The sequence below is a fragment of the Parus major genome, chromosome 19 (assembly GCF_001522545.3).
Source record: "Parus major isolate Abel chromosome 19, Parus_major1.1, whole genome shotgun sequence".
Classification (NCBI taxonomy): Eukaryota; Metazoa; Chordata; class Aves; order Passeriformes; family Paridae; genus Parus; species Parus major.
The window spans coordinates 5,577,493-5,592,529 of NC_031787.1; the positions used below are offsets into that span (position 1 = coordinate 5,577,493).

General features: G+C 49.6%; 2 protein-coding genes and 1 long non-coding RNA gene across 5 annotated transcripts in view; 1 reads left to right on the forward strand and 2 right to left on the reverse strand.

Annotated features, from left to right (window-relative positions):
- Positions 1-8: 8 nt before the first annotated feature.
- DHRS13 (dehydrogenase/reductase 13) lies at positions 9-2,383 on the reverse strand. The gene is made up of 5 exons (XM_015646708.3): positions 2,232-2,383; positions 2,027-2,145; positions 1,287-1,410; positions 899-1,210; positions 9-361 (listed from the first exon to the last, which is right to left on the reverse strand). The coding sequence occupies exons 1-5, from the start codon at positions 2,356-2,358 to the stop codon at positions 33-35; spliced, it is 1,011 nt and encodes a 336-aa protein (XP_015502194.1). The 5' UTR covers positions 2,359-2,383; the 3' UTR covers positions 9-32.
- LOC107212884 lies at positions 2,375-3,614 on the forward strand. The gene is made up of 2 exons (XR_001524564.2): positions 2,375-2,520; positions 3,195-3,614. It is a non-coding gene; the product is annotated as an uncharacterized LOC107212884 (long non-coding RNA).
- Positions 3,336-15,037, reverse strand: part of PHF12 (PHD finger protein 12) — a 32,379-nt gene continuing 20,677 nt past the window's right edge. For 2 of the 3 annotated variants that reach the window (XM_015646706.3, XM_015646707.3), the window contains 7 exons: positions 13,361-14,177; positions 11,237-11,359; positions 9,742-9,885; positions 7,725-7,823; positions 7,088-7,170; positions 5,102-5,240; positions 3,336-4,506 (listed from right to left, as the gene is read on the reverse strand). In XM_015646706.3, coding sequence (XP_015502192.1) covers positions 4,172-4,506; positions 5,102-5,240; positions 7,088-7,170; positions 7,725-7,823; positions 9,742-9,885; positions 11,237-11,359; positions 13,361-14,177 — 1,740 coding nt within the window. In that variant the 3' untranslated portion in view covers positions 3,336-4,171. Of the gene's footprint in view, positions 4,507-5,101; positions 5,241-7,087; positions 7,171-7,724; positions 7,824-9,741; positions 9,886-11,236; positions 11,360-13,360; positions 14,178-15,037 lie in introns of those variants that run through there. The other variant, XM_033518827.1, reaches the window with a different exon arrangement.

Sequence of the window (15,037 nt, forward strand, 5' to 3'; positions counted from 1 at the left end):
CTGGGAACTCCCGGAATCCCTTGTCACCACCTTTATTGTGCTGTGGGAGCAGTGGGGCCCTCCTGATGTCCTTCCTGATGTCCCTGCTGCTGTCCCCGCTCTGCCCCCAGCCCCACCAGGCGCTCGCTGCCCTCCCAGAGTGCCCGCGCCAGGCGGTCATCGCGCCCCGCTGGCCACGGCAGCTGAGGGCCGCAGTCGGTGAAGTAGCGGCCGCTGAAGGGCTCGAGGCCGTCCTGCGTGGCACAGTCCAGCACCACCTGTGCGCCCTCGGACACGTCCAGGAACAGGAGCCAGGCCAGCGGAAGCAGCAGCGGCTTCAGCCACAGCGGCGCGTGCCGGAACAGTGAAGTGTTGACAAACCCTGTGGGAGATTGGCACACATCAGGTGTCCCCGTGGAGTGTCCCCCTGTGTGTCCCAATGGATGGGTGCTGGGAGATGGCCAGGGTGGCCTTGGCATGGGCAGCACGGCTGTGATTGTCCCCAGGCATTGCCACATTTTGGCTGTGCAAGGCTCGGGAGGTGTGTGGGTGAGCCCCATGCAGGTGCAAAGGGAGATGCCATGCAAGGGGACACGTGAAAAAGGACACACTGGATAAAGAGATATGTTATGCAAAAGAACACTAAAAGGAACACACTATATCAAGGAACACAGTGTGAGGGGACAAGGTGCAAAGGGACGTGCCAAGATAGAGGACACACCATGAAAAGGGACACTGTAAAGGGACACACCATATAAAGAGACACATGCAAAGGGCCGTACCGTGCAAGGGAGAGATGCTCCCCATGCAGGAATTCCCTGTGAAAAGGCTGCAAAGCAAGAGCCCACCCCTCACAGAGGGACACCACAGGACACAGAGGTGTGCAGATCACAGACACCAAGGGTGAGCTGGGTCCTACCTGGGTGCACGGCGTAGCAGGTGACCTGTGTGCCCTGCTCGCGCGTGGCCAGCTCGCGGGCGTGCAGCACGTTGGCCAGTTTGCTGTCACAGTAGTCCTGGAACGTGGAGAACAGCCCCGAGGGTGGCCTGCCCAGGGACTCAGGACGCAGGCGGCCGGCGCAGTGGGCACTAGAGGCCACGATGACCACCCGGCTGGGAGCGCAGCTCCGCAGCCGCTCCAGCAGCAGCTGGGTCAGCAGGAAATGGCCCAGGTGGTTCACCTGGAAGGGGAGGCTGAAGCCATCCTCTGTCGTGCCCCCGGCGCTCACCCCTGAGGAGTGAGGAGAAAATGGCAGCTTGTGGTGGTGCCCCTGGGTGCAGAGGGGATTTGGGGTCCCAGCACTCACCTGCGTTGTTGATGAGGAGGTGGAGCTGGGGCTCCTGGCGCAGGAAGGTGCTGGCAAAGGCTCTTACTGAGCGCAGGCTGGCCAGGTCCAGATGCATGAACAGCACCTCATTGTTCCCCGTCTCCTGTGGGCACAGCGGGGACTGGGGCTGGTTCAGGGGGCTGGGCCGGGGGTGTGCCCTGCCTTGGGTGAGGGCTGGAGCAAGCCAGGGGCAGAGGGATGTTCTGGGGACTGGATCTGGCCCAAGGGCTACAATGTGCTGGGATGCCCCAGCACGGGAGGCTGCAGCCACCCTGCTGGTACAGTGTGCCCCACCTTGGAGTATCTCGGGGTGCCTGGGGATGGCCTATGGGGGTGTCTGAGGGGTTGTTCCTGGGGTTTGCCATGTGATACCTGGATGTACCCATGGGGGTGTTTTGGGGGTTAATCATGTGATGCTTCAAGATGTCCTGTTTCATGTCTTGGATGGTGTCCTGGGGGTGCCCAGGGATGTCCTGGGGGTATCTTATGGGATCCCTGGGCTGCTGACGGGATGGCATGGCAGTGTCCTCAGGGTGCCCGTGGAGACATCTGGGGGTGTTCATGCGATATTCAAGGATGTCCCACGGGGGTGCATTGGGGGTATCCCGAGAATGTGCTGGAGCTGCCCATTGGGTGCCATGGGGTTGCCATAGGGTTTGGGGACGTCCCGTGGGTGGGAATGCCGGGGGTTCCCTGGGGGTGCCGGCTCCGGCGCTCACCCTGCGGATGCGGCTGGCGGCGGCCTCTCCCCGCCGGGCGCTGCGGGTCGCCAGGATAACGCGGGCCCCGCACCGGGCGAGCTCCAGCGCCGTGGCCGCGCCGATGCCGCTGCTTGCCCCTGCGGAGAGGAGCGCGGGGGTGAGCGGGGCCAAAGGCCGCAGCGGGGCCGGTCACGGCTCCCTGCCGCTCGCTGACGGCGCTCACCGGTGACGATGGCGGTGCGGCCCCGCAGCTCGGGGCGGCCGCGGGGCCGCGGGGCGCTGCGCAGCCCGTAGCGGAGCAGCGTGTAGAGCGCCAGCAGCAGCCCCACGCCCAGCAGCACCCACGCCATCCCTCCGCCGTTCCGGGCAGCCCCGGGCAGAGCCCGCCCCGCTCCCGCCCCGCTCCCGCCTCCCCGGCCCGGCGGGACGGAAAACGGGGCAAGGTCTGCGCGGCTCCAGGCCACGGGAGAGCTGGATTCGTGGCGCCGGTGGGAGGAGAGACAGAGAGCGGGGTGAGTGCGGGCCAGCGCTGCCCCCGATCAATTCCCCCGGTCCTGCAGCGGAGTGGGAGATCACAGAATCTCAGGCTGGTTGCGGAGGGAAGGGACTATCGGAGGTCATCTAGTCCAGCCCCCCATCTCAAGCAGCGTCCCCTAGAGCATGAGAACTGTGCCAGGATAGCTGAATTATCTCCAGGGATAGGCAATCCGGCCTATGAAGGGCCTGTTCCAGTGCATGGTAAAGAAGTTCTTCCTCATGTTCAGGTGTAGCTTTTCCCTTGCTCCTGTTCCTGCCCTTGCCTCTCAATCAGCACCACTGAGAAGAGCCTGGCTCCATCCCATCTGCTGAAACACCCCCTTCACATCAATGTATTTGAGAATAAGGTCTACTCAGTCTGTTCTTCTGCAGGCTAAACAGTCCCAGCTCCCTCAGCTTTCCCTCATAAATCAGGTCCACCTGTCCCTCATCTTCCAGGACAGTTTCAGGCTATGTCTCTCCTGCCCTGAGGAGATCAGAACTGGATGTGTCCCATCCCTGGAAACATTCGAGGCGAGGCTGGGCTGCATTGAGTTGAAGATATCCCAGCTCATTGCAGGGGTTGGACTTGATGACCTTCAAGAGTCCTTCCTACCTCAACCAATTCCCTGATTCAATCATCTTCCAGTCCTCTCCTTCTTCCCACCAGCATCCTCCCACATCCCAGGCAGGACACCAGGGTCCTTCCATCCCACCCCAGCCTTGACTCCCAGCTCAGGCTCCTCTGCAGTCAGACACTCTGGGGAAGCTCCAGGTTGTGGTGACACGAGTGAAGACAGACAATCAAGAAAACAGAATGTGAAGTATTTTTTTTTTTATATACAGAATACAGGAAAGTTTCTGTAAAGTCTAAAACGTTACAATTACTATGTACAGTGGAACTAGCTGTTCTGCTGCGGGGAGGTGGCAGAGAAACAAAAGAGACAGACAGGTTACGACAAAGGATCTGCTACAATAGACAATTTGAGGAACGTCATACCACATGTAGCACTGTACACAGCTTTAAAACATTGAAAAATGCCATCACTGATGTATTTACACAGAATCCAACACTTTTCCTTATTTGAAATAAAAAATAAGATGGACACCAGGAAAAGAACTCGTTTCTCACTGCCAATAATACACAGTAGCTACTTGTAGTGCAACCATAGCAGGGAGGGATGGGAAAAATAACTGTAGGAAGAAGAGCGCTTCTTTACATTAAATAAAACAATGATATTGTATAGATTTGCTGTATGAAAACTGTATTTCTCTTTTAATATAAAACTATTGTCACTGGCACAAAATAGAACAAGTTTCTGATTATTTTACAACTGCATGGGAACTATCTGTCAGAGAGAGTCCTCGAGTCAGACAGCGGTCACCCCTCGCTCTGACGCGTCCTGCTCTCACTGCAGTTTTCCTTTTAAAATGAAATGTATAGTACAAATATATGTGCAAATGCCCCTAAAACTTGAGCAAAAAAGAAAAATTAAAAAAAGTTAAACGTTCTTCATTTCATGCAAACGGCGTGTGAACAGTCTCTGGGCCGACACAGAAAAATCCCACCTCGGTTTGTACATTTTTGCATTGTAAAGAGTCTGAGGGCGTTTTCCTTACTCCAAAAAGCTCTCTTCCTAAAAATTCCTAGGGAACTGAGTTGGACCGCAGCACGGGCACCTGGTGGGGTTTCAGAGAAAGCTTCTCCTCCAAGTCCATATCTTGTACTAAGGCAGTGTCCCCCTTGGGCTGTTTGGTCGCAAATTCGGTGATGCTGAAAACGAACTGCAGGCAGCCCAGCTTGATGTAACTGCCGTGGTGGAGCAGGGCCGTGCCCTCCCAGCCAGCCCCACTGCCCCCGATCAAACTGGAGCTGCTGGCTTTGCAGTTACAGGGTTTCCGGTGCTGCCCTTGTGCCTGTGAATTCATCACAGCAGCTTCTTCATGTGCCTCCTCTTCCTGTTTTCTGCTTTTATGTCGTTCTGGAAAAGAATAAAAAAAATGGTAAGGTTTGGGCAGGTCAGCAGCAGCTTGTTTTTATCACCAGGCATTACTGCTGAGGTGCCTCATGGGTAAAATCCTCCAGCCATGAGGGATTTCAGTCTGCAGTGAGCAGTTGATCAAAGGGAAATGGGAATCTCCTCACAGCCCTGGAAAGGTTGAGGCATTTACATATCTATTTTGGCAGCCCAAAAAGAGGAAGCTGATCAGGTGGAGGGCAGGAGTGAGCCATGCAGGGACAGAATCCTGCAGCACAGCCCAGATCTTCTCATAGCGTGGGAAAGAAGGACATGCATGGGGAAATGCCTCAGGCCTGCTCTAAACTGGCTGCTCATGGGGACCTGGAGCTTGGTAACTCCTGCACTGGAAGCTGAAGTAGGGTTTAGGTCAGAGCACAGAGCTCCCCAGGCTGCAGAGGAAGGTCTTGTGTAACCCCAGCTGAGGGTTGTGGCAAGGCTCTCCTTTTTGTAAGGTGTGCACCCGACTGTGCAGAACAAGGGGCATCAACAACAAGGAGTTGGTTTCCACCTGCTCCTGCCCTCTCTCAACACCCTTTGGTGGTGGTACAACACTCACTTATCACACTCTGCACTTTGGCAACAATACTGCTGGGAGGAGTGGGTGTCATCTTCTCCGAGAAGTCACATGAATACAGAACATTGTCCACGGTTGTCCCATGCTCACTGTAGTTCAACAGCTCATAATGCTTCGTATTCTGAAAAGAAAGGGAACAGGAGGGAATCAAGACATGAAATCATAGAATGGTTTAGGTTGGAAGGGACCTTAAAGATCACCTTGGTTCAGTCCCATGCCATGGGCAGGGACACCTTCCACTAGAGCAGGTTGTTCCAAGCCCCATCCAACCTGGCCTTGAACACTGGTTGGGACAGCCACAGCTTCTCTGTGCAACCTGTGCCAGGCCCTCATCACCCTCACAGGGAAGCATTTCTTCTTAATATCCAATCTAAGCCCACCCTCTGTCAGTCAGAAGTGCCTCTGCCCATACACACCTCTTTGAAGCACCTGAAACACGTCCCCTTCTCCTTGCTGCCAGCGGTGGTCAAATAAGAGCTGGTAAATATCCTCCAGCTTCAGAGACCACCAACCTGATCCCCCTGCTCACAAAACAACCAGCCTTCCTGCAGGAGCTGCTTTCTGGCAGAGGAGGAGGGCCAAAGGGCAGTGGGTTTTACCTACTGCACTTGAACCAACACATCTTTTGGTAACAGGATATTCAAGCTGATGGTCACAAAAGCCAGCATTTTACAGGTGTACCTGATGCAAACTTGGCCCGAGACCTGTGCCTAGCAGGAAGAGATGAGCTTTGGAAAGCAGGCACAAGATGGCAAGAGGGATGCCACGTGCTGCAGCAGCCTCAGGACAGAGGCAGTCTGGGATTCACAGGCCTTGTGCAGATGCTGAAATGCCAGCAGACATTACTGTGACACACAGTGTTACACAAGCGGCGTCACGCTCAGCTGAGCTTTGTGGAGGATGTTGACAGAGCAGAGAAGATTTCAGGTTAGCTCACAGGAATCATTTGAGAGCTCAAGACCTCATCCCTCAGGGACTACAAGGCTTTAATCAAGTTACAGAAACTCCACATGCACATGGGAGTAGGTTTTGAAGTAACCTGCTAGACTGCAGAAGGAGAACCTGCAGAGAGAGCTCCAAGAAGGGAAATTCTCCCTCTCCAGTGTGACCACAGCAATAGGAGACCTGCTGGAGGGTCAAAGGTCAGTGCCCAGAGCCTGATTTATGACTGATAACTGTGAGGAGATGCTTCCACACAGATTTACAGTCAGGATCCCATTACTGAGTGTTTGGTAGCTCGCAGGGCACTGGAGGAATGGCTAAAGCTGGCTGTGGGTTAATCCTGGATCCTGCTCCAGAGCTGGTTGACAAATGGTGATATAAAAGACTGGATCTTGCTTCAAAGACTGTTTCCATGCTAAGACACATCTCCAGCAGTGCTGTTACTGGCAGGCCTGCTGGTCTGTTTACTTCAAGAACAAACTAATCTCTGGGCTGTAGCTAAGCAGAAATTGTAGGTTTCTGTTTATGCTATGAGCTTAACTGAAGTTTTAGCTAAATAAATAATTTATAGAGAACTGCAGATGCTATGAATGCTTTGCTCCCTCATCACACTTGAAAACAAGGGACTCAGAGCAGTTCCCTGGTTTGTTCCAGCTGAGGTTTGATGTTGACATACAAAGTTTAGCTTTTATTAACAACACATCCAGATCAAAAAGTACCAGACCATGTCTATGTCCTTTTCTTTCCCTAGACACCAGCAGTGACAGTGCTGACTTGTGGCCAGTCCTTGCCCACAGGCAGTCAGAGAAATTATGCTGGCAGAGCTCTGTGCTGCAGAAAAGGGTTTGACAGAAAACGCTGACACAGCCTCCACTGGAGTAAAACCTGGCTCTTACTTTGTAGTTCACGAAAGCAGCACCACACAAAGACAACCTGCTGCCTTCATCTCCAGCTCCCACTGCCATGCACACCAAAAAATAAAAATAATAATAATGAAAAAAAAAATAAAATCACTCAGGCACTCACCTCATCATAGAATATGCAGGCATGTTTGCCAGACACATAGTTACAGTGACCATAGCTTGTAAGGCACACATCCATATCAGCTCCTGTCACGGGGGAGGACAAAACAGGCTCAGTTCATATTGGAAAAAAACCAAACTGTCAGGCAGCACAGAACAACAGATAGAATTAAACTTCAATTAGCAAAAAAACAGGGGAGCAACTGCTTTTGTCCTGCTCCCAGGACTGCATGAATAATGCTTCGATAAGCCACCAACAAAGTCTCAACAAAGTGGGGGAAAGGAGCCAGCAGCTCCACAAAGGTTGAAGAGCATTTCACTGCTCCTGGGTCTACTCAGAGCACCAGAAGAATCCAAGCAACAAGAAACAAAACCTGCAAGCAAACTGTAACTCTCCTCTCCATCAGACAGGCATTAGAACTCCAAGGCAGCTGTTCTAGTTATGACACCAGGTGACAGAGCTGCCACCCACACAGATTCAGGCAGATGGGGGATTTCCACACTTCTTGTAGTGGAGAATCCCAGTACAAGTGGCCACAGTGAGTCTGTTTCCTTTGACACCCACTTGGCAAACAGCTTAGGGAGGGTTCAGGGAGAACCATCCTGATTCTGAAAGGTCAGGGCAGGAAAAAGCTACTCACCTGTCCCAATGTAGAGGGTTCGATAGCACATATTGACTGCACCCCCCAAGCCCATCAGAGGATAGAACACTGCCCGGGCTTGCACTTCCTTTCTTTGCGCTGCAAGACAAAAAGAAATTACTTGAACAAGGTGATCAACTGGGAAAGCTGCTTGACCCCAGTGTCCCCAGCTCAGAAAGCACAGACCCTATGAAGGATGCAGTCAGCTTTGGCCAAAGCACCAGTTTGCAACCCTCTAGCAATGTCTGTGCATTAAACCTCTTTTTGGCAATCAGAGAAATTTGCTTTCTCACAACCCACACAAGCAATGCAAATGGGCAGCATTAACACTGAGTGTGCACAATGAAGCCACGCTGAGGAACACACAAGCCTTCTACCTCTGGCTTCTTTCTTAATCTCTTCTACTCTGGGTAATTAAAGACCTCAGTCTTTGCTCTCAAAGTGCCACTTAGAAAGAATCGGTGCTGGTGAATTCACCAACTTAACAGTCGTGATTTCATTTCTAGTGAAGCTGCAGGAAAAACACCTGGACTCAATGGAGCTTGGCAGGGATAAATCCAGCTCCCAAGACAGGATGATTAACTGAGTGGACTCTTTTACCCTCAGGTCAGTGCCTATTGCACACTTGACAATGGCTGGTCGAGGGCTGAGCCTCCAGAGCAGCTCCAAGTTCAAATCACACACTCATATGCCCACATTAACTGAACAGAAAATCTGTGGAACAGATACAGAACTCCACTGGGCCACACAGACCTAGCCAGGATTTCAGCACTGTCTTTTAGAGAAAAACTCCTTTTCCACTGAGTTTAATCCTCTCCTGATGTGATACCACATCTGCAGGACAGCATTACACCAAGAGGGTGAAATGAAAGAACAGAACATGAGGATTATGAAAGACTGCAGAGGTACCTACATCAAGAATAGTGGCCACACCAATTGGCATCATAGGTTCCATCTCTGCTTGGCTGCCCTGCATGAATTCTTTCAGCTGCCTGGCTCTGCAGGGCTCACTAAAGGCTTTGGATCTAACATTTCACCACCAATGCCAAGTTGAATGCATCATTCCTGCCCAAAAAGGGTGATGGGTTAAGACAGCACCAATCTGCCTTGAGAAAGGCAGACTACTGAAGAATTCCAGACCAGGAAGGCAGCTATACAAGAGTTGTTCTGCAGCAGCCATCACAAGAAGACTGGCAAAGCATTTAGGGAATGCTCTGATGCTAAAGTAGGCAAGCACAGAGCTTCAGAAAAAGGTTACTGACTGACTTCCAAAGATTTTATCTGGGGTATTTGCCCCCAGGCCTAGCAGAGGGGGAACAGAGAACTGCTTCCACAGCAAGGCTATCCATTTAGTGCTTGAAAGCAGATTAAACTGACTGGCTGCATGCAGAGGAGCACGAAGCCATGTTCACCCTGCAGCTTTAGGTGATACCAGTGGTAATAAACAAAGCCAAACTCGGGAATCTGGAGACTTCCAAGAGAAACTCAAGTTGTTTTCGATTACTGGCATTAGTCATATGTAGTGAGTGGTTTCAGTTTGACAGTGACATTCTGAACAGCCAATGACAATGTCACACATATATTCTGTGCTCCAGTTCCTCCTGTTCTTGTGTTTGTATCACAAACAACTCTTCCAGAAAGAGAGAGCAAGAATTCACAGATTTCTCTTGCCCATCTCAAAGGTAAGAGTGCAAAGAAAAGCCACCAAGCACCTGAGATGAACTTTCCCATCTCTTGCTAATTCTAAGATGAATAAAACACAACTTCACTAAACATTTCCAGCAGAAAATCTGAAGGTACTTAAAGTATTTGCATTGCTCAAATGTGTAAATAATTAAGTAGAGAATCCTGATGGAGTTTCTGGTCAGTGGATATCCAGAGCAGGGGGATGAGAAGAAAGGAAAGTGAAAGGCAGTATCAGATACCAGAAGAGGAAGGAAATCTCCTTCAAGGAACAGACAGAGGAGTGGAAAATCTATGGCTCAACATAACCCACCTATCCTAGGGCTGCTCTTACCTTCAATGTGGTTTCCCACAGGAGATTGCTGATGGGAATTGACACTGCTCGCTAGAGACTGAGCTTTGGGAGGAAAGAGCTGATGTATTCTCTGCAAGGCCAGAAACTTGATCAGCTGCTCATCCAGCATATTTATCTCAATCTCTGTTAATAAACAAAAAAATTAGTAAGTTATTCAGGGAAAGAATGCAATCTGAGCTGCAGTGGATTTAACTGTCCCACTTTCAAACCTGCTGCTTGCTTCAACAGCAAAGACTTGACTAATCCTTCAGTATCAAGACTCTTACACATAGGTGAGCTATCATTTCACATCACCTCCTGTGAGCAGAGTGTGAGGACAGTGCCAGCCATGGCTGGAGAGCTACAACTGAGACAGCAAGCAGAAGTTTGGGAGAACTAAGGTTGATAAAAGCTGAAAATCTGCTGTTTTGGCTCAGAATTAACAGGTCAGTAGAGATGGCCACTGCAGCTCTTTGGACAGCATGTTGGGTCTTTCCTCTGAAGCACGGCTACCTGGTTAGAAAGTCCAGCCCTGCATCACAGAGAGCTGTAACCCCCTTTGAAGCTGCTGCAGGCTCATGCTTGAGTCACATGTCCATAACAGGGTCAATTAAACCAAACAGGGCAATTCAGCCAATATTATTATTGAGCTTTAGAGCAGATCTTCTAATAACCCTGAAGTGTTTATATTTGTAAAGCCTTACAGGGGTCTGCTTTCTTGCAGAAAGGAGGCTGCCTAACCTCTTCTTTCAAGAGCTTTCTCCACATCAACAACAGTTAAAACAGAAAGGAGAGGAGGAAGAGCTGTAAGAGCCTTTCCCAATAGCAGAGGGAGTAGGCTGGGCAGCTGGGGTTCACCCAAGCAAAGAGGGTCACACTGGCAATGCCAGAAGGGCTTTCTTCAGATTTCAGACGTAGGAGTCATCTCTGGCAACAGCCTGGCTGTGCCACTGACGATTGCTGCTCAGCAATCTCTTCCTTCTCTGCCAGAGAAGGTGCTCTGCTAAGGTTTGCCATCTTTTGCAAAGTGCAACAAAAGGAAATAAAAACCAGGCCAGTCTAGAAGACTGACAGAAGCAGAAATAAATTATAAAATTAACAGACCCACTGGAGCATCACCACTCAGGTGATTGCTCTACTACAAGATCTATTGCTGCTGGACTTTACATCCGCCAGGAGCAGCTCTGGATTGCAGTTAGCACCACAACATGGCAGGGCTGCAGGTTCCTGCATGTGAATTCCACCTGGAAAGCAGCCCAGTCGTGATTCTTCCCCAGAAAAGCTCCAGGCAGAAACACTTCATTGGTCTTGCTGCCTTGGCAACACTAGGAGCAGGGAAGCATGTGACATATTTAAGGTAATGTACACTCAGCCCCTCCCTCACCTGACTACAACCCTTCTTTATCTCTGGAACTTTTCCTCAAGCAGAGATGGAATGTTTTAAGGAAGCAAACACACAGGGCTAGCAGAGACTGATGATGAATTAAATACTCACCCCCGTCCATAAACGCCTTCAGGGAACTGGTGAAGTCCAACATAGCTGCAGAGTTTGAAGTGAGTGATGAGGGTAGAGTTAAAGCGCTTCCTATGGATAAGGTGTTGGGACTGACCTTACCATCTACAGGGAGAGGCAATGGAGAGAAGAGATGTCACTGTGACATTCACCAGACATGCACACAGCCCTCAGGCTGCCCTTGGCTGCCAAGCTTCTCCAAATGACTCATTTTGCTCATAGTCATGCTTTGAAAATGGCCTGAACTAGAGGCCAGGAGCTTTTTTTCTGCTCACAGAAAGGCTTCTGTGTGCCTCCAACACAGAGCCAAACGTGGCTTCTGCCTCGTCTCCAGCTGCTGGAGGAATTCTTGACCTATACATTTAATCTCCTGCTCCCTGTGGTGACTCTGGAAAGATGAGCACCAACTCCCCAGGAGCTTGAAGAATTTATTAAACCTAAGAGACATTTGCCAAGTAGCTTGTCTAAGTTTTAACATGAATAAAAAGCACAACTGCCTTGGTTTTATTTCTACACTGTTATGAAGTCTGGGGTGCACATCATTGTCCAGAAAGAATGTGACAGTCATAAGCAGATTTTATTATTTACAAAATAAAATCCTTCTGCTTTGGAAGTGGCCATGCAGCTGAAGGAGGTAGTAGCACATGCCAGGAAACAAAATCCCAGTAATGTGTTGTCAGTACCAGATCTTCTTGAGCTGATTTTCTTGTAACTATTGAAATTTATGGCAAAAAAGTAATGAACAATTTGCATTTTTGTACTCGGCAGCAAATTTTGCACACCACAGATTTTGTTATAAACATATATATCCATTGTGTTAGATGGAAAATTTAAATGTTTACACCTTTCCCAAGAGACACTACAGCAAGTAATGATTTTGTAGAACACAAGTGTTGCACCAGAGGCAATTATTTAACATCTTAAGTAACTGCAAAATTATGTAGGGCTTGCAGTGCTCTTCAAACCACAAGTAAGAAGTTTTCTATAATACTGTCTCATTTCCTCCACCAGAACTTCTGCCAGCCTTGCATTTCTAAGCAGGGCATGGTCAAATCAGCAGCCTCAGAGTAACCAAGTTTATTCATGAAGAGGCCAAATACCCTGGGGACTGCTTCCAAAGGCGATGCAAAGCTTACAAGTTACTCATTGAGGAATTTTAGCAAGGATTATGAAAAGATGTTGCTCTGTTGCTTTACAACCACCAGACCTGAGCCACTCCAGGCAAGCCTGACACTAAGCAGGTTGGAAACTGCATGAGAAGTGACACACAGCTCTGTGACGTGCTTTTCAGTGACTGCTCCCACCCAATCTGCACAAAGGGTTTGCTGCTTTGAGTCTTAAGCTGGTGTGTGGAGAGGAAAGAGAATGCCATATGTGAAAGTTTATTCTAGCAAAATCTGAACTGTGGGCAGTTACTCCAACATCTGTCAACATCTTTGAATTTATGTTTCTACACTAAAAATAGTTATATATGCTTTATTATATACCTTGCTATTATTTAGCAAGGGTTTTGGGTACAACTCAGTATCCCAAGTGCATAACCACCCTGTATTAGACCAACAGACCCTAGGCAGACTACAGCTTCTCAAGCCCACATTTCTTCACCATCAAAGCTGTGCAGCTGAAGACTCCAACAACACCTGCAATAGGGGACACAACCACTGCCTGAACAGTTACTCAGGATTAGATCCCAGAGAGCTGTTCTTGTGAGAAGGACTGACTACCTTGCAATCCAAATGGCCATTTGAAACAAACCAGTGGTTTTACAGCAGCGCTGGGGTTTTAAAGTAGCAGCTGTTGAAACATCGAGGCAGCAGCCAAGTGAAATAAAGCTACTGTTGCTTTCAAGAATTCAACTGACCTACTATCCTGCTTGTCAGGATAGAGTCCCCCCCTATCAAGTATAGGCAGTCAGCAGAATTACAACCCATGGCTCCCATAAAGGGACCTAATACAGAGGAGACCTGAGAAACTTCTGCTGGCTCTCCACAGAAATCCTGATTCCCAGTGGAACGAGGGCACACTGCTACAGCCTTGAGGTTTAGTATGAGGTTTAGCCTGAGCTTTTCTCAGCCCTGGGGCCAAGGTCACTGGCTCAGCACATACCTGAAGGTGGTGCTGGTGAACAGAATCTGTTTGTGGACCCAACAGCTGAGATCCCATCTCCTGCAGCCTGGGGAGGCGTAAGAGCCCGGGTGGCACTGAGCGGGGAGCCCCCAGCCCGCAGCTCTGCTGTCAGCGGTGGCCCTATCTGCGTCTGCACATTCTTCCTTTGCAAAGTGCTGGTGGTCTCCAGGCTGCCACAGGAGCTCGATATGGACGTAGGCAAACTCGTGACCAGTGCAGATCCCCTTTGTGCACAAGAAACGGGTCCTGCTACGTTCTCTGTTTTGACAACGGTTCCAATGGTGTGATTCACAAGTCCACAACTCGCTGGGGGCGTGAGGGGCCGAGGCCACGTTTGCCGATGAGACAAAATGGGTACTGTGTTCCCAGACCCCATGAGCCTCTGGGAGTCAGTCAACTGTGCTGAGGATTCAGATGAAACACCATAGAAATGAGGCCCGTTCACTTTAATGTCAGAGGCTGTCGGCCCATTCGAAGTCCCGCAAGAAGACGCCTTCTTGGATTTATCTATACAAGAGCTGTAGTTAACATCTTCCTGTGACAAAGTCTGCTGGGATTGTGTGGAGCTCAAGGAATTCTGTGTGGTAATCCCTGAGGTGCAAGATGACATGGAATAGAGGGAAGGTGTGGGTGCCTTGTCAGCTGCCTGGTAAGGGTTGGCGAGTGAGCCATCTGCCACAATAACAGGCTTAATATCAGCCTTCTCTGTTTGTTCAGAGTCCCAAAGCGAAGTCATCTGCTTAGCAGATAAATGTTTCAATATGCTGCACTGGAGCGCAACAACACTACAGAGCCACTGGAAGGAAGAAAAAAGTGCAGGTTAGCTCTGGAGGCAGCAGTGCTCCAAACCTCTACAGCTGCTCCATCGTTCACCCAGCTTGAGGAAATCCAGCTGCTGACTGCTCAAATGCAGTGGAACTACAGCATCTGCTCTGGAGCTCATCTACAATTGGGAGAAAATTTTGTCCAGAGGTACAAAAGTACAACCAAAATTATGTACTGTTTACCTCCATGCTGGAGATAGGACAGACAAGGGCTGAGGTTAAAGGAGGGAGAAGGCAGCATTTCCTCACTTTCAAACTCCTCCTTCTCTTCACTTGTTAAATGCTGTAACTCTTCAGCCTCAGGTTACAAACACACCTTTCACTAATTTGGGCTTCTAGCCAAGCACAATCCTCCTCCAACTTATTCTATAGCTGGAAAGAAATGCTGCTCTATCTCAGGTATATGGAGTAGAAAACTGGGGTGGAGAGCACTTTCCTTTTACACAAAGTGGAAGAAGACCAAAAGATTTATTTTAAGCTTCATAGTGGATGTGCACCTGCCACATGAAAGATCCTTATCTGCACTAAAAGAAGGACTTGATTTCTCTACTGATTCCAACTTAACATGCCCTTACACTGTGGAATCTGGCCAGAAGTTTCATACAAGGTTTCAACACTCATTTGACCTTGATTTGCATGTCCAATTCCATCCACAATAAAAAGAGACCCAGAAATGGGACATTAACTTATAAATAAACGTGTCAGAGAGCAGCCTTACATAATCAAAGTGCAAAGCGTTTCCCCTCAGCCACGAAATAAAGATGACGTCTAGACAGAAGGCCCTTGACTCCACTCTTAAGGCCAGAGGACTATTGCACCACTTCCCTGAAGT

Excerpts from the sequence above, each read along its gene's own strand:
- DHRS13 (XM_015646708.3), bottom strand. The coding sequence starts at position 2,358 with ATGGCGTGGGTGCTGCTGGGCGTGGGGCTGCTGCTGGCGCTCTACACG. Across the intron at positions 1,211-1,286 it reads CCTCCTCATCAACAACGCAG|GGGTGAGCGCCGGGGGCACG; the intron begins GTGAGTGCTGGG and ends CTCACTCCTCAG. Across the intron at positions 362-898 it reads CTGCTACGCCGTGCACCCAG|GGTTTGTCAACACTTCACTG; the intron begins GTAGGACCCAGC and ends AATCTCCCACAG.